At 47.1% G+C, this 17,362-nt stretch overlaps 1 protein-coding gene across 1 annotated transcript; it reads right to left on the reverse strand.

Moving 5' to 3' along the window:
• Positions 1–958: 958 nt before the first annotated feature.
• On the reverse strand, positions 959–14,741 carry LOC100760462 (carcinoembryonic antigen-related cell adhesion molecule 3). The gene is made up of 7 exons (XM_027434518.1): positions 14,678–14,741; positions 13,217–13,576; positions 10,647–11,000; positions 7,271–7,624; positions 5,665–6,015; positions 2,259–2,606; positions 959–1,242 (listed from the first exon to the last, which is right to left on the reverse strand). Exons 1-7 carry the CDS (start codon positions 14,739–14,741, stop codon positions 959–961), a joined length of 2,115 nt encoding a protein of 704 aa, XP_027290319.1.
• Between the last annotated feature and the right edge of the window lie 2,621 nt (positions 14,742–17,362).

The raw sequence follows: 17,362 nt of genomic DNA on the forward strand, positions 1-17,362 counted from the left end.
TAGTGGAGAGCAGGATGAGAGATACTATAATACAAGGAGCTTTTATAGGTTTGAGGAGAGATCTGGCATAGGGAGATTTCCAGAGATCTGCAAGGATGACACCAACTGGCAATCTAAGCAATAGTAGAGAGGCTCCCTTCAGTGCCCTTCCCTGATAGTGAGATTGATGACTACCTTATATGATATCCTAGAGCCTTCATCCAGTTGCTGATAGAAGAAGTGGCAGACACCCACAGCTAACCACTGAACTGATCTCCTGGAGTCTGCTTGCAGAGGAGGAAGGAGTGATAAGCAAAGGGGTCAAGACTGGCCTGTGAAACCCAAATAACATCTGACCTGAAGAAGCAGAGTTTCTGGACCCCATATCGATGGGTGGGAGGCCAGCATGGGACTGATCCAGACACCATGAACGTGGGTGTCAGTAAGGAGGCCTCTGCAATCTATGGGGCCTCTCTGGTAGTAGATCAGTATTTTTCCCTGGCGTACAAATGTACATTGGGTGCCCATTCCAGGTGAAGGGATGCTCTCTCAACCTGGATACATGGGGGAGGGCCTAGGCCAGGACCTGGATGATATGACAGACTTTGTGGAATCCCCATGGAGGCCCTCAGCGTTCCTGTGGATTGGAGGGATGATGTTTTGGGGCATTGGGAGACTTTGTGGAGGGTAGGGATAGAAGGGAAGGAGAGGGAGCTGTTATTGACATGTGAAGCAAGCTTGTTTCTAATTAAAATAAAATAAATTTTAATATAACAAAAAGGGATCAATTGACAACTGGCTTATCTTTATGTTCTGGCCTACCATGAGAAACACCATTACCCAAGGATTAGAGTCATGAGTCACCATACTGGCTGTACCTGAGTGGTGACTCATCATTTTTACCACATAAAATTTCTACTTGTTGTACCAAACCAATAAAGAAATGCCCCAAATCTACTGTCAGATGAGCGGAAAGAGGTCAGGCATTCCTCACAACCAGGCTGACTGGGAGACTGGTCTTTGAGCTGACTGGGTTGAACACCTCACACTGATAATCCCCAGCATCTTCGATTCTGACAGGATCTATGCTGAGTTGGCACTTTGTCGGGGACAATGTCATCCTCTCTGTGAGCTGCAGACTTTGGTTATTGAAGATCCAACGGATGGAGACTCCAGTATCACCTGGGAGGCAGGTGAGGACCACAGAGCTCTGTGCTGTAACTGTGGTGCTGGTGACTCTAATAATGGGCTGTGTCACAGGCTCTGTGAAGCAAAAGAGGGAGTGGAAATGACAATAACCCTTCTGAGATCTCAAACAGCCCCTCTGTAGTCAATGGACACTTAATCAACCCTCCAGGCAGGGTGGAGACATCAGGGCTATGACAATGGAGAGATTTCTTGTGGTTTCTATCTGTCACCTATGGCCATGTGGCCCTGATTTATTCTCTGTGTTTCCTGGTCTCTGTTTCCTTTCACCAGTGCACTCAGTGCATGATCATTTTCAGGGCCCCGTGTTCAGCTTGGAATGGGGAGCTGCACAAATCCGCAGCATCTTTTGCTGTTTTCCTGCAGAAGAGAATTCCCTAGGCTGGACCCCTCAGGACTAGGTACCGCCTGGAGACTTGTCACCTCTGTCCCTCCCCTTGGGCAGCCTGGCCTTCCCCTGAAGTCTCCGAAGCCCATAAGAAGAGTTGGCTTGGTCCTGGAACCTGTCCTCTGAGATTCAGATGTAGAAGAAACCCAGATGACCTAGCTAGCTGCAACTGTCATGGCAATACACAGTTGGTTTCATACTCTATGGGTGTAGGATAATTGGTTAAAGCCTTGTAGCATGCCATCTCTAACAGGTCGTCAAATTCTAGCCCTGGAGACAAGCTCTCCATGGTCACCTGGAGTTGAGTCTGGAACAGAGGTCTGGATCCAGGGCTGCCTGATCCTCCCCTCACCATGATGAAAACATAGTTTTCCTGATAGGCCTTGCCTGACTCTAATGAGGTCTTGCTCAAGGTCATGCTCATGGTGAGAGCCCCAAAATTCTGAGGCCGAATGACATCCTTGGGCTGAGTTTCTCAGCACAATCCTCTTCTGTAGGTGGAGTCAGGTGAGGGATTCCAGTCTGTTTTAGTATGTCTACCCAACGTGTGTCCTACCCTATATGCTCAAGTCCCAATGTGGAGACAGAATGTAGACTGGAGGATCTCAGTCTCCAACAGTCAGTCCTGAGTGTAGAAAGGGAAATCAGCCCCACCAGAACCCAGAGGTCCTAAAGAATCACTTACTGTATATGTGGAGGTACACATGAGTTTCTTGAGTTTCTAACTGTGCATTTAAGGTTATTAGGGTGTAGTATCCAGCGTCATTCTGGGTGGTGTTTTGGAGCACCAGGGTTCCATTGAAGTACACAATCTCTCTACCGCTGTGTGCAGGCCCCAGCAAAGTTTTCTTAGTAATTATTTCCTTCCATGCAATTTCATGTCTGCTGACAATGATTACTCCTTTGTACCAGGAAAAGGCTCGAAGGTTCTTTGGGATATTACGAGGCAGTAGGAGAGCACTTTCCCCTTCAACAACATTGGGTGGCATTGTCTCAATAGAGAACTGGGCTGTAATGGGTGGAAGCCTGCAGGCTAAAAGGAAGGGTAGAGAAAGAGAGACAAATTCATCAATACTGAGACCTTTGTTTTTGGTGAAAAGCTGGTGTCTGATTACTGAGAAGCTTATACCATCACTCAGCTGAGGTGGGTGGGGATGTCTTTCAAACTCAGAGTAAGAAAGTAAGCAAATCACCTCCATGTTGTCTGTGCATCTGACCGTGTCACTTCCCGTGTGGAGATCTGTCTCCTCCCGTGTTTAAACACTCACTGTTCTCACATGCCTGCTCACACTCAGAAAACGTGGAGGTGGCGTGCCTTCCCACACTTCTTCCTCTACAGACCCCAGTCTTCCCATTCTGACACCTTTGTCGTCTTATCTCTCTGTATATGGTCAAAGTCTGTCTTCATTCTGAGATGATTTCCTAGTCTTTCTTCCAGGCCACTAGAGCTGGGGCCTTATTAGAAAAACTAGTTTGATCTTTTTGGAAGGCCTGGCACAAGAACAGGCTGAGATACATGTGGTGGATGGAAGAACGAATATCCATGGATTTTCATGTCCAGATATTTATGAAATTCTCATGTGTGCAGCTACTGTCACCAGTTACAAGTCCAGCTGACATTAACTTGTGTGTGTGTGTGTGTGTGTGGAGTGTGTGTGTGTGTGGTGTGTGTGTGTGTGTGGAGTGTGTGTGGAGTGTGTGTGTGTGGTGTGTGTGTGTGCGTGGAGTGTGTGTGTGTGTGTGTGTGTGTGTGGTTATGAGTGTGTGGAGTGTGTGTGTGTGTGTGTTTGTGTGGAGTGTGTCTGTGTGTGGAGTGTGTGTGTGTGTGTGTGTGTGTGGAGTGTGTGTGTGTGAGTGGAGTGTGTGTGTGTGTGTGTGTGTGTGTGTGGAGTGGGTGTGGTGTTGTGGGTATGAGTGTGTGTGTGTGTGGAGTGTGTGTGTGTGGAGTGTGTGTGTGTGTGTGTGTGTAGTGTGTGTCAGTGTGTGTGTGTGTGTGGAGTGTGTGTGTGTGTGTGTGGAGTGTGTGTGTGTGGTGTGTGTGTGTGGTGTGTGTGTGTTTGTGTGGAGTGTGTTTGTGTGTGTGTAGTGTGTGTGTGTGTGTGTGTGTGTGGAGTGTGTGTGTGTGTGTGTGTGTGGTTATGAGTGTGTGTGTGTGTGTGTGTGTGGAGTGTGTGAGTGTGTGTGTGTGTGTGTGTGTGTTGTGTTTGTGCATGAGAATGTGTGTGACTTCCTGTGTGTTTGTGTGAATGCAGGCAACAGCACCTATACTGAAGTCTTTCCTATCCTTCTCCTTTAGGAGAATCCAGCCAGTCTCTGAGCTATGCTCCCCCTCACGCTCTCAGTGTTCTTCTCTCCAGTGAAAGGAGCCACTACAGGGGCTGCACTGTTGGCAGAGAAGTGCACATAGGGGCGGCCATCTGCTCTGGGCTCCCTCTGTGGAGAACAGATTTTCCTCTAGCACTTCTCCCAATTGCTACAGACTTCCTCTCTCTGAGCTCTGCCTCTAGACAGGCAGGAGTGCTTCTGAGGTTAATGCATATTGTCAGCAATGCTGTCCAAGATCATTCTCTGTCCTGAAAGCTCTTAGTCTTGCTTGGTATTCTAGTCAGGTTCTCTCTCTATTTTTCAGTTCCACACACCATGCAAGGAGTAACAAGGCTGATGATCATCTCCGAGTCCTAGGACAACAACAGATCACCCCAGGGCTGCCCCTCAGCTATGTTCTTCCAACATGTCCTTTATGACATGGATCCTAGCAGAGCCCCTAGTCTGCCTTGTGCTCTGAATGTTTTGATAAGATGGGATTTACTCCCTACACAAAGGTGTCATAGAAGTCTATGAAAGCTGAAAAGGGGCCAGCTGAGTGATGCCTGGGAAGGGAGAGAGACCCACTCTCAATGGAGTCACCAGTCAGGGGTATGAAACCCAGGAGAGATTCATGAGGATATGAAGCAGGAGGGGACCTGGTCCCGGAGAGAGGTCGGGGACTCCATCAACCTAGGAAGAGTTTCAGAGGGACCCTCTATCTAGTTGAGCCATGCCATGGGTCTCTGCATGTCCTCCTGGGGTGCAGCTGACACCTGTCTAGGTGAAGTCCTCATGGGATGTGCCAGGAGTCAGGGGGTGGTAATATAGGATCCTCTGGCAGAGAGGTGTGCTTAGAAACACAGGCAGCAACCAGGATGTCTAAGAAGGCTGTACGTGACCTCCAGGTCTATAGGGTCATGGATGAAGGTAGGCTAAATTAAGCTCATGGCTCCTGGAAATACTTTTCTAGGTATTGATTTTGTGTCTCTCTATAACCACCTACATATTACCAGAGGAACCGCCTCTCCTGTCTGGGAGCTGTCCAGATCAGCACCTCGGTTACTGTTTAACTGCAGGAGAGAGTTCCAGAGCTGGACCCCAGAGGACAATCACTTGCAAAAAGAGTCCTGTGCTACTCTACTTGTGGATCCTGACTTTCCTGTGAGATCTCATAATTCCATCAAAAGTTAGTTAGCTCCATGGGCACCTGACTGGCTACACTCTCCATGTGCTATCTCTGAGGAAGAAATCCAGGCGACCTAAGCTAACTATAGCTCTCTTGACAGTGCACTAGGTGATTCCACATATCAGGAAAGCCTTGTTCCCTGTCATCTTTCATAGGAAATCAAAACTAAGCAGTAACTAAAAGCTCCCAAGTGTCATCTGGAGAGACAGAGATCTGCAGCCAGAGACAGAGATCTGCAGCCAGGGCTTCATGGCACTCTGTGAGGATCCCATGACTTCATCAACAAGAGCCTGCCTGACTCCCACAATGTCTTTCTTGGGGCATGCGCATGGTGAGGCCTCCAAGTGTCTTGGGTGCAGCTGACATCCTGGGGCTGAGTTTACCAAGCCCAGGTCCTCAACTCTACAGGTAAAGAGAGGTGTGGCGTTCTGGTACATTACAGTTTGTCTATTCCATGTGTGTCCTGCAGTAAGGGTCCAGACCCCCATGTAGGGACACAATGGGGGAAAGGGGAGCAGTCAGGCCAATTCCTGGGAGTTCAGTGTGTGAAGTATGATTAGCCACACCCAGCAGATGGAGATCTTAGAGAATCACTTACTGTACACATGGAGTTGGACATGTGCTTTTTCAGTTTTGTAATCTCTGTTTAAAGTTTGTAGTGTGTAGAATCCTGCATCTCTCTCCATGACATCCTGGAGCAGAAGGGATCCATTGGCGTACACCACTGCTCTTTCGCTGTAGGCAGGCCCATGGGTGATGTAATTCATGGCTCTGCTGTATTCTGCAATTTTAGAACTCTGGGTGCTATGCACTGATTTGTACCAGGTAAATTCTCGCAGATCTTCTGGCAGATTGTGAACAAGGAGAAGAACGCTGTCCCCTTTAACCACATTCTGTGGTACTGGCTCTATCGTGAGTTGGTCAGAGTTACAGTACACAGAAAGGGAGGCTGAAAGACAAAAGAAAAACAGTTATCACAAGGATCGTGTGCTTGGTGGAAAGATAGCAACCTTTATCCTAAACAGATGGATCCATCACTCAGCCTAAAGATGAGAGTGTGGGTGTTTGTAACCCACTTGGTAGATGTCAACATCATGACCTTCATTTCCTCAGTGACCCTGAGTATGTCATTTCCTCTACACGGAACTCTTTCCTGAGGTGTCTGTACAGCTGCCCCACACCGCCCTCAGCCAAGCTCTGCACATTGAGGTTGAGATTATGCCTCCTCTGAACTTTTTAGCCACAGATACCACATCCTCATTCTAAGCATTTTTTCTCAGATTCCTCTGTGGCTCCAGTCAACCCCTGACTGTACCTTCTGTATGTCTTTGCTGCTCTGCCCTGAATCCTACAAGTCTAGGATTGCACAAGGGCCAGAAGAAGTCTGATATTCTTAGAAAGCTCAGGTATTAGAAAAGACTTATATACTAAGGTGGCTGGTTTTCTGACAATGTCACACAAGCTCCAGTTGACTTGGAAGAGGGGGACTCAATTGAAAATGCCGCCATCATGTTGGTCTGTGGGGAAATATATGGTACAATGTTTTAAACTGGTGATGGATGTGGGAGGGTCTATCCCACTGAAAGCAGTTCTGCTCCTATCCCAAGGGTTCCAAGGTGACATAAGAGACAAGGCTGAGCAAGCATTGAAGAGCAAAGTGATAAGCATCACTCCTTCAATTTCTCTGCAATAGTTCCTAGATTTTATTCTTGAAAGTCATTTTTGGACAAAATAAATGCCCCAGTTTGACATGGACAGCCCAAAACCATTGCTCCCATTCAGCACTAAGAGGCATTCATAGTCTAGCCCTGGCAAAATGTCCCCCATGGTCACTAGCAGTTGGCCCTAGGAGAGTGGAGTGTGGCCGAGGCTTCCTGGTGACTGCCTCTTTGTTAAGATGCCATGTTTTCCTCAAGCAGACCCTGCATGATGCCTAAATCTTCTGTCTTACTGAAACGTGCATTGAGATGCCCACGAGACTGAGCATAATCTGACATCTTAGGCTGAGTGACTTTGCATCAAGGATTTTCTTGATGCAGGGGGAGTCTGATGATATAGGATGATCTATCACCATTTGTCTCCATCATGTGCATCCTACACTAAGTGCTCAAACACCAACATGGGGACACTATGCACAAACCAGAAATGACAATGTTATGTGTATAATACCACGGAACACTAAATGATCACAAAGAATCACGTACTCTTTACCAGGAGTTGTACATGTGCTAATCCAACTTGCAGATCTGTGGTCACCGTTCGTAGGGTGTAGAATCCAGTGTCATTCCTGGTGACATTCTGGAGCAGCAGGGATCCATTACTGTACACTGTCTCTCTACCACTGTGTGCAGGACCCATCACAATTGAATTTTTGGCAATTCTGTGTCGGGCAATCTCATGGTTCTTGAACACAATTGCTCCTTTGTACCAGAAAATGGCTTGGATATTCTTCGGGAGGTTGTGAGCCACTAAAAGAGCACTTCCCCCTTCAGCAACGCTGGGTGGAACTGATTCAACAGTGGGCTGGCCAAAGGTGAGATGGGGCCCACAATGGGAGGCTAGAAGGGAAGAAAGATCCATTAGTATTAGGACTTTTGAATTTGCCTAAGTTGGGGCCCTGTGTCCAGAGCAGTTGTGTGCATTGCTCAGCCAAGATGTGTGTCTCCCTGTCATACTAGGTGAGTCAGGACATGAGCTCTATTCATTCAGTGTCCTGCACATGTCATGTTCTCTGTATGACACCCTCTGATCAGTTGTTAACAGGTGCCAGGTCACTGCCCTCAGACCCTTGCTCACATTCAGTCTAGATTGGTGTTGGGGGAATAAATTCCTGGCTTCTATCCCTGTAATCCTTGACACCTGACTCTCTGAGTTTTCTGTTGTCTATGTTTTTTACTCTTGTGGTTCCAGCCAACACCCGCCTTCACCTTTGAGCTTTCTTTACTGGCCTATCTTCAAGTCCACTTGGAATACATTTTTGTGAAGCCAGGGTTAATCTCATTTTTGGAAGACATGCTGCCTAGAAAAGGTCCTGACACTCGTGGAGAATGAATGAATGAATGAATGTGAGAATGAGCGCCATATATTCCAAGGTTCTGCATATCCAGGCTTGTATTTAATTTTTACATGTCTTTCCATTCCATGTATTCAGGATAGCATGCTGGTGTGAACGCATGTGCGTTCCTGCATAGTTATGTATATTGCTGGGTGCCTGCCACAGTATGTGTGGGGCAGAGGACAATTTTGAGGAGTAAGAGGGTTCTCTCTTTCCACCACAGGGAAGCTGGGGGCTAAATTCAGGTCAATGGGCCTGGTGGAATTTGCCTTCACTCAATAAAAACCTCACTGACCCATCCAGGTTAGATTCTTTTCTTTCTCACCTGCTATAGCTGGGAGCATCTGTCTTAAGAATATAGCAACCAACCTGATTGTCATTGAATAGAAAACAGACTGGCTTTCATCCCTACCCCTTACCATTTCTTGTTCACCGACAACTTCCTGTTGCTGGACCTCTGTCCACCTCTGTATCACCTCCACTAAGGGGGTAAGCAGACACCTTGATTCTCCTCCCGACTCTTGTCACCTTAGAGACCCCACCCAGGGCCTGAGCTCCCCCTTCCCACACATGGCCAGGGAATTCTCTTCACTTAGGAGACTGTCCCTTGCCCTTGGTGCCCCTTGGAGAAGGTAGGGATCTTGATCCCTGGAACAAAGCAGGATCTCCGAGGGATCCAGCACTGCTACCTCACTCCTCTGTCACCCAGTCAGCTCTGCTGTCCCCCATTCAGCTCTGATATATCTGAGTCAACTCTGCTGTCCTGTTTCCCTCTGAGCTAAGCCTGCTATAGGGCAGAAGCCCATTAAATAGCCACATGGACGGTGGGTGGGTCCTTGTCCAAGGCACTTCTCCTTCCTCTCCTTGGCATTGCTTGGCGATTCTCTTCCTGAATCTCTTTCTTTATGTTTCAGTCCTCCAGAGCACACAGTGAGCAACCGGCCAATAATCATTCCTGTGTCACAAAGTCCAACAGCTCACCCCAGGGCTGACCTCTGCTGTGTAGCACCAAAGAAGGAGACTTTCATCCCTATGCATTCTCTGTGACTCAGAAACTCTGTTGTGAACCCAGTTGTCCTTGTGCCATCAATGTTCTGGTAAGGGGGAATTTGCTCTCATCCAGAAGGTGACAGATGTCTGTGATAGTTGTAAAGAGACCACCTGAGGGATGGCAGTGGATGGATCCTCATTGCTTATCACTAGAGTGAGCATTCAAGGTCAGATCCAGGACAGACATCCATGTCCTGTCTGTTGAGAAGGTCACTTGTGTCCTGGAAAGGTTTGGTCTCACCCTGCTGTTGAGGGTTTCAAATGGAAAGCTAAATTCCAGCGTCTTTTTTTGGCTGAGGTGTGTTTCAGGTTTCTTCATATCCAGCCTGACATTTTAGGGATGTCTTTATCCTTTGCTTGGTAATTTCCCTGTGGTCACCCTCTCTTTCCCTATGCTAGAAGAAAAGAGGGAATGGTACCCTAGCATAGTACTTTTCTCAGACAAAAGAAGCACCAGGAGTTCAGAATGGCCTGTGGGAGGGACCTCCAGGTCTATTGGTACAGAAATGGAAATCACATATGGTTCTTTTGTCTTCTCTAGAAAATCAGCAACTCAGGGTTTGACTGTGAGCTAATATAACCCCCTGGTGATCAATAGGATGGCTGTAGATCATGTCTGGGATATGTAAAGACCATCAGAGCCTGGTACTAATTGACTGCATGAGACAATTCCCTGGGGTGCACTCCAGAGGACAAGAAAATACCAAGTGGAACCACGTCCTCTGTTTTTCACTTTGGGGACACGGATCTTCCTGTGAATTATCATAAGCCCATCAAAAGAGTGCCTGGTGGCCTGAGCACCTGTCTAGCTCTACCCTCCATGCTGAGTCTCAGAAGGAGGTACCCAGGTGACCTAGCTTGAATGTGACTCTCTGATCATTGCACTAGCTGATTTCACATGCTGTGAAATATGGACACCCAAACACTGCTGTTCCCTCTCAGCTCCATAAGGAAGTAAGAGCTCAAACCTGGCAAAATACTTCCAAGGTCACTTGTAATCAAGCCTGGGTTAGATGGCTGGAGCCAGGGAATCCTGGGGCTCACCTCTCTCTGAGGATCCAGGATATGCCTGATGCCAACAGGGTCCTTCTCATTTTTATGTTCATGATGAGAGCACCAAAGACAAGACTGAGTCTAATGCACTTTCACTGACTTACTGTTTCCCATAAGACACATAACACACACACACACACACACACACACACACACACACACACACAGACACAGACACACACACACACACACACACAGACACACACACACACACACACACCCACACACACACACACCTCTGAAGTTGGGTCTGGGCAGGAGTCTAATCTATGACCATTACACTAGTATGTGTGTCCTGCCCTGAGTGCTCAAACACCAAAACGGAGAGACAGCACACAGAATGAAGGTATGAACAGGCCAGGCAAGAGTGTCCTGTGTGTGTTGACACAACCCAGGACTGGATGATCACAAGAATCACTTACTGTCTAACTGGAGTTTCACATGTGCTAATTCATCATTCATATCTGTACTCAGAGTTCGTAGCGTGTAGAATCCAGTGTCATTCCAGGTGACATTCTGGAGCAGCAGGGATCCATTGCTGTACACTATCTCTCTGCCACTGTGAACAGGGCCCAACACAGTGGAATTTGTGGCTATTATGTGCCGGGCAATCTCAAGGTTCTTGAACACATTCGCTCTTTTGTACCAGAAAAAGGCTCGAAGATTCTCCGGGAGATTGTGAACCACTAGAAGGACACTTTCTCCTTCTGCAACTCTGGATGGTACTGATTCAATAGTGGGCTGGGCAGAGATGGGAGAGCGCTCGCAATGCAAGCCTAGAAGGGAAGATAGAGATTGATCAACAGCTGGACTCTTGTATTTGTCCAAGATGAGGCCCTGTGTCCTGAACAGGTGAGTCCATAGCTTAGCTTAGGTGTATGAGTGGTGTCTTCCTGTCATTTACTGACTTCTACATCCTCAGTGTCCCTGCACTTTTCATTTCCTATGTATGGCTTCCTCTGTTCAGGTGCCAACATGGTCCTGGTTCTCTGCCCTCAGACCCCTGCTCCCCACATTCAGTGTAGATGGATGCTGGGGGGATGACTTCCTGGCTTCTTTCCTTCTAGACCATGACACCTGACTGGATGACTTTTTGTTGTCTAAGTGTTTCACTCTGTGGTTCCAGTCAGCACCTGACTTCACCCTCTAGCTTTTTTAACTTTTAGTCCACTGGAACTATGGAATTGTGAGAACCTGTATTTGTCATATCTATATCTATATCTATATCTATATCTATATCTATATCTATATCTATATCTATCTATATATATATGTTAAAGAAATGATGCCTGGAAAATGCCATGATATCTTGCTCACACACATACAGCCTGTCTGAAGATCAGAGGATGGAGCTTGCCACTAGCTAACCATAGAGGTCAGGAGATCTGTATAGACAGGCAGGAGATGAGATGGCTGAGCAGAGACAGGAAGTGAGATGGCTGGGTGGAGAGAGGATATAAGTGGGAAAAATAGGAGCTTGCTTTTTTTTCCCACTAGGAAGCTAGTGAGGTAAAGTTGGCTTGGCTTGCTTCTTCTGCTCTCTGATCTCTCAGCTGTTTCCTCTGTGTTTGACTCCTGGTTTTTATTATTTAGATCAATGAAGAACTCCATTTACAAGAAAAACTCAGACATCTGTGGAGACTGGGTGGATGAGTTTGCAGGACTCTGTATGTCCATGGATTTACTTAAGGACTTCATAGGTTTAGGAATACAGAATTTTCCCGTTTGCTTTGATTTTTTATGCTCATTTGTGTGTGAGTGTGTGTGCAAGAGCGTGTCTCAGGGTGAGGCAGTAGGTGTGGGACAGTTTTAGGAAGAGGTCATTAGTCTCTGGTTTTCAGACAATGAGGCAGATGCCTATATCTGCTAAGCTACATCCCTGATCTACACCAGCTTGAGTTTTTCTCTGGGATGCTAAGCCTACACCATCAGTCTAAAGACAATTGTGGACATGCTGATTAAGTTTAGATGCAAACTACCCCTCTACCCCAATTGCACTTTCAGATTCACCAAGAATAAGTTTCCTGCTGCAGAATCTCTGGCCTGCCCCGTGTCTTCTTTCCTACAAACCAGGAGTCTCCACTAAGTCCTTGGCCTCCTTAAGAGACACCAAATTGTAGATCAGTCCTTTTCTCTCACACACTGTCAACTCATGGTGTCCTCATCCATGAGCAGGCATCCCTGAGAGTCATTGAAGCATTGCAGAGGGATACAAGGGTGCATCCCTAGTCTCTGTGGCCTGATACACCCTACTTCTGTGGCACATCTTCTACCCTTCCCCAAAATGAGATGAGATCTTTCCAGGCAGGTGCATCTCCATGTGCTGTGGGTGTCTCTGTTCCAAACACTGCTCGGTCCCCTTACTCTCAGGGCCTCCCCTTATCCCTCTCCACTTCTCTCTTTTTGCTACACTCCTAAGACCACTCAGAGGTCAAAAGGACTGATGATCTTCCCTGAGACCTGAGAGAACAGAAGCTCACCCTGGGTCTGCCCTTTGCTGTGTCCTGGCCCTGGGTCTGTCAGCACCATCGTGGGAGCCTCTGTGTGGACACAGAAACCTAGATGGGCACCCAGTCCGCCCTGTTTTTCTCAGTGCTCTAAAAAGATGGAATATCCTCTAGCAGGTGACAGAGATGTCCCTTAGGCTTCAAAGGGACCAGCTGAGCGCTGCCTGGGGAAGGGGACCGATCCCTTCACACTGCAGTCGTCACTCGGTCTTTCTCGAGAACACATTTCTGTGAGAACCCCTGGAGTTTATACAGAGACTGATCTCCTTGGCTGAGTTCCCTACCATGCATCCACCTGTGTGCAAGTTGAGGTCAAAAGAAGAATTCTCATCTACTGCAGTCATTCCCCAACGTGTGTGTCCTGCACTGAGTTCTCAAACCCAACATGGGCCACATACAGAGGGGAGGTAGACACGGCTAGATCTGACATTTCTGTGTGTGTTCGATGGAGTGACCCCACCCAGAGTTCACAAAGGATCACTTACCGTACACGTGAAGGTATATGGTTGTCGTTGATACTATACCTACTTGTCCATTTATGGTTCGGAAGGTGTAGTATCCGGTGTCCTTCCGGGTGACATTGCGGATCTGCAGGGATCCGTTGCTGTACACCGTCTCTCTACCACTGTGTTCGGGCCCTGTCACACTTCCATCCTTGGCCAGTGAATAGAGTGCAATCCCAAGGCTCATATTGCTCACCCCTTTGTGCCAGACAAAGGCTAGAATATTGTCTGGTAGATGATGAACACGTAGGAGGACGTCTTCTCCTTCAACCACTTGGGGCGGCACTGATTCAATGGCGACTTGGGCAGTGGTGGTCAGGTGCCAGCAGGTTAAAAGGGAGGCTAAAAGGGAACAGAGACAAGCCACCAAAACTGAGCAAGTATGACACTACTCACCTTAGGCGTGTGGGTAGGGGTGTGTCCACCTTCCTTGATGGAGGTGAGAAACATAACCTCAATTCCCTCAGAGCCTATTATTTCCTCTTTATGGAATTCTGTACTCAGTTTCCACTGACTTCCCCACTCAGTGTCCCCATCTCCCTTCCTCAAACAGTGTATTTGGTGTGAGGAGCAATGCCTCTCTGACATCCTCTTCTAGAGGATTATCACTCTGAATTTCTTTCTATATTCCCTGCTTGCTTCCGGTCAACCCCTGACTGAATCCACTGGGTGCTCTGATGTCAGGTACGCTCAAAGCAGGGGTTGTCCAGAACAGGTATTAGTGTGTCCTCTTTGGAAGGTTCAGTTCCTGAAAAATATTCAGGTGCCAGTGGATAGAAGAAGGAAGGAAGGGGGGAAGGAAGGAAGGAAGGAGTGAAGAAAGGAAGGAGAAATGTGTCTCCATGGGTTTATCTACGTAGTTCTCAGGTTTGGAGCAAATAACTATTGTTATACTCAAGTGTGATTTAACATTTTTTACATTTTCTTATATGCTATGTGTGTCTGTCTCTGAAGGCACCTGTCCCAGGGTTGCATGTGTGTGTGTGTGTGTGTGTGTGTGTGTGTGTGTGTGTGTGTGTGTGTGTACCACAGCACCTGTGTGAAGGGTATAGAAGAGCCTACAGGTGTCTGTTCTGTCGATCTGGAGCAGCGGACTGAATTCAGGTTGTCATGGCTCCACGCACGGACCATCTCTGTGGTCTACCCTTGTTTGATTTCTATTTGGAGGGTCACACTGTCATGGTTGGGAACATCAGGATTCAGAGTATTTCAGCCGATATAAGAGACTTAAAATGGGGAGTATTTGAGGTTTTTCTCTTCCCCTCATTGCCTCCTGCCCACTGAGAGCTTCAGGCTGCTGAGTCTCTGTCTCTCACTCTACCTTCTGCCCCATGACTGCAAACAGAACCCTTGAGTCTCCTCTGGGGCTTCTTTCTTCTTTAGGAGACTCCAGCCTGCCTCTGAGTTCCCCTCCCTACACAGTCAGAGATTGGGTACACTTACCTGTGAGCAGGAGCCCCTGCCAAGGTGAGCAGCCCTTGCAGGGAATCATAGCATACTCCTCCATCTCTCCTCTCACTGTGCCGTCCTCCCTGTGAGGGGAACTTCAGCTCCAACACAGTCCCCAGGCTCTGCTGTCTTTCCTCCTTCTGGGATGAGCAGTCCCCCAGGCTGGAGCACTTCCCAGAATTCAATGGGCTCTGGGCGGTGGGGTCTGTGTCCAAGGCACTGCTTGTCTCTTCTGATCTTTGTCCTGCTCTACATCTCCTTCAACTTTTCTCTCTTTATGTATCTTCTCCAAGGAACACATGAGCAACAAGGCTGATAAGCATCCCCATGCCCTCAGAGAACAACGGCTCATCCCAGGGCTGACATCTGCTGTGTCTTGTTCTTGGATCTGTCAACAGCCAAGAAGGAGCCTCCATCCTGCTTATGTGTCCTTGTGACACAGAGACACAGCTGAGCACCCAGACTGCCCTGTGTTCTCAGTGCTCTGGGCAAGTGGAAATTACCCGCAGAAGAAGGTGACAGCTGGAAAGGGACCACCTGACTGATAAATAGGGATGCATATCAACTCTTTATCACTAGTGTCACCGTTCAAACTTCTGATCCAGGTGGGAAGCCCAGGAGCAGTTGTGTCAGGAGTTTCATGTCCTCAGTGTGGGAAAGAGGTGACCTGTGTGTCCTGGATAGAAAACTGTGGGCACCCTCTTCCTATGGAGGATTTCAAGGTAACAGTCTTAGTTAGGGTTTCTTTTGCTGTGAAGAAACAGACACCAAAAAGCAAGTTGGGGAGAAACCAATGTATTTGGCTTACACTTCCACTTTGATGCTCATCACTGAAGGGAATCAGGACCGAAACACAAATGGGGCAGGATCCTGGATCCTGGATCTGATGCACAGGCCATGGAGGGGTGCTGCTTACTGGCTTGCTCTCCTTGGCTTGCTGGCCCTTCTTTCTTCCTGAACCCAGGACCACCAGTCTAGGGATGACATCACCCACAGTGGTCTGGACCCTCCCTCATTGGTCACTAATTAAGAAAATGCCTTATACCTGGATCATGAAGGCTTTTCTTCAACTAGGGCTCCTTCCTCTCTGAAGACTCCAACTTTCATCAAGTTGGCACACTAAACAGCCAGTACAGCAATCTCCCAGCATCTGGTATTGACTGAGCTGTGTGTTGACAGAGACCCCACGTCTTCTGTGATCTTTCTGGGTAACTGTTACGCTTCACTTAGGCGATTCTCCTGCAGTAATCCTGTCTTCCCCTATGATAGATGCCCTAAGTGGGGTAACCCTATGTTTCCCCATGCAGAGAGGTTTTGTCGACAAAAGAAACACAACAATGCTTGGTAGGTACTCGGGGTTAGTACACACAGGATTAAAGTCAGTCTGCAAGGGAAGCTCATGACTCAGGGAAACAATTTTCTGATTATTGAGTCCTAATATCCCTACCTGGAGTTCACTGGGAGAACTGCAGTCTCGTGGCTAGGGCTCTGTCAGGCATGGTCAAGAAGTCAACCTTGAACTTCCCTGTTGCCCTCACACAGTTGAGAGGCAGGGCCTGTCATCCTGTTTACCGTGCTCTCCAGGACTCCTAATTCCATCTAGCATAGAGTAGGTCTAGACATGGATCAAGATTTGTCCTGGGAATCCCAGGAGTAAAGTTGGAACAGTGTTTTTATATAGTGAATTACATGGATGGATTTTCACATGTTGAACCATCCTTGCTTCCCTGGGATGAAGCCTACTTGATCACGGTTGATGATTTTTCTGATGTGTTCTTGGATTCGATTTGCCAGGATTTTATTATTTTTGAATTTTGAGGAATCCAGGTTTTCCAAGCATGATCTGATGATTCTCTGGTTTTCCTCAGTGTCTGTTGTTATGTGTCCCTTTTCATTTCTAATTTTGTTAATTAGCATGCTCTCTCTTTCTTTGCCTTTTGGCAAATTTGGATATAGGTTTGTGTATCTTGTTGATTTTCTGGAAGAACCAACTCTTTGTTATATTGATTCTTTGTATTGTTTTCCTAGTTTCTACTTTGTTGAAATCAGCTCTCAGTTTGATTATTTCCTGGTGTCTACTCCTCCAGCTTGCATTCTTGTTTGTTTTGGATATGGTGGTGTTGTTGTTGGAACTGTGTGTGGGTTTCCACCCCAGTTCTCTTTTGCATGATGGTAAAGTGGGGTTATCTATTGCCTCTAGTTTTCTGGTTGTAGTTAACTTCCTTGGGTTGCAGTTTTCCTTCCAGGACTTTCTGTAGGGCTGGATTTGTGGATATGTATTGTTTGAATCTGGTTTTGTCTTGGAATATCTTGTTTTCTCCATCTATATTGATTGAAAGCTTTGCTGGGTATAGTACTCTGGGCTGGCATCCATGTTCCCTTAACGTTTGTAGAATATCTATCCAGGACCTCTGGATTTCAGAGTTTCCCTGGAAAACTCAGGCGTATTTCTGATAGGTTTGCCTTTATATGTTACTTGACCTTTTTCCTTTGCTAATCTTAATATTCTTTCTATATTCTGTATGTTTGGTGTTTTGATTATTTGTGGCGAGGAGACCTTTTGTCGTGGTCCATTCTATTATGTGATCTGTACACTTCTTGTACTTTCATTGGCATGTCTTTCTTTAGGTTGGGAAAGTTTTCTTCTATGATTTTGTTGAATATGTTTTCTGTGCCTTT

The sequence above is a fragment of the Cricetulus griseus genome, unplaced genomic scaffold (genome assembly GCF_003668045.3).
Source record: "Cricetulus griseus strain 17A/GY unplaced genomic scaffold, alternate assembly CriGri-PICRH-1.0 unplaced_scaffold_19, whole genome shotgun sequence".
Taxonomy (NCBI): domain Eukaryota; kingdom Metazoa; phylum Chordata; class Mammalia; order Rodentia; family Cricetidae; genus Cricetulus; species Cricetulus griseus.

What these genes read in the sequence shown, in the direction of transcription:
- LOC100760462 (XM_027434518.1), bottom strand. Translation starts at nt 14,741, where the DNA reads ATGGAGGAGTATGCTATGATTCCCTGCAAGGGCTGCTCACCTTGGCAG. An exon ending in CATATACCTTCACGTGTACG is followed by an intron (nt 11,001 to 13,216) that starts GTAAGTGATCCT and finishes CTTCCCTTCTAG; the next exon opens with GCTTGCATTGCGAGCGCTCT. An exon ending in TGTGAAACTCCAGTTAGACA is followed by an intron (nt 7,625 to 10,646) that starts GTAAGTGATTCT and finishes CTTCCCTTCTAG; the next exon opens with CCTCCCATTGTGGGCCCCAT.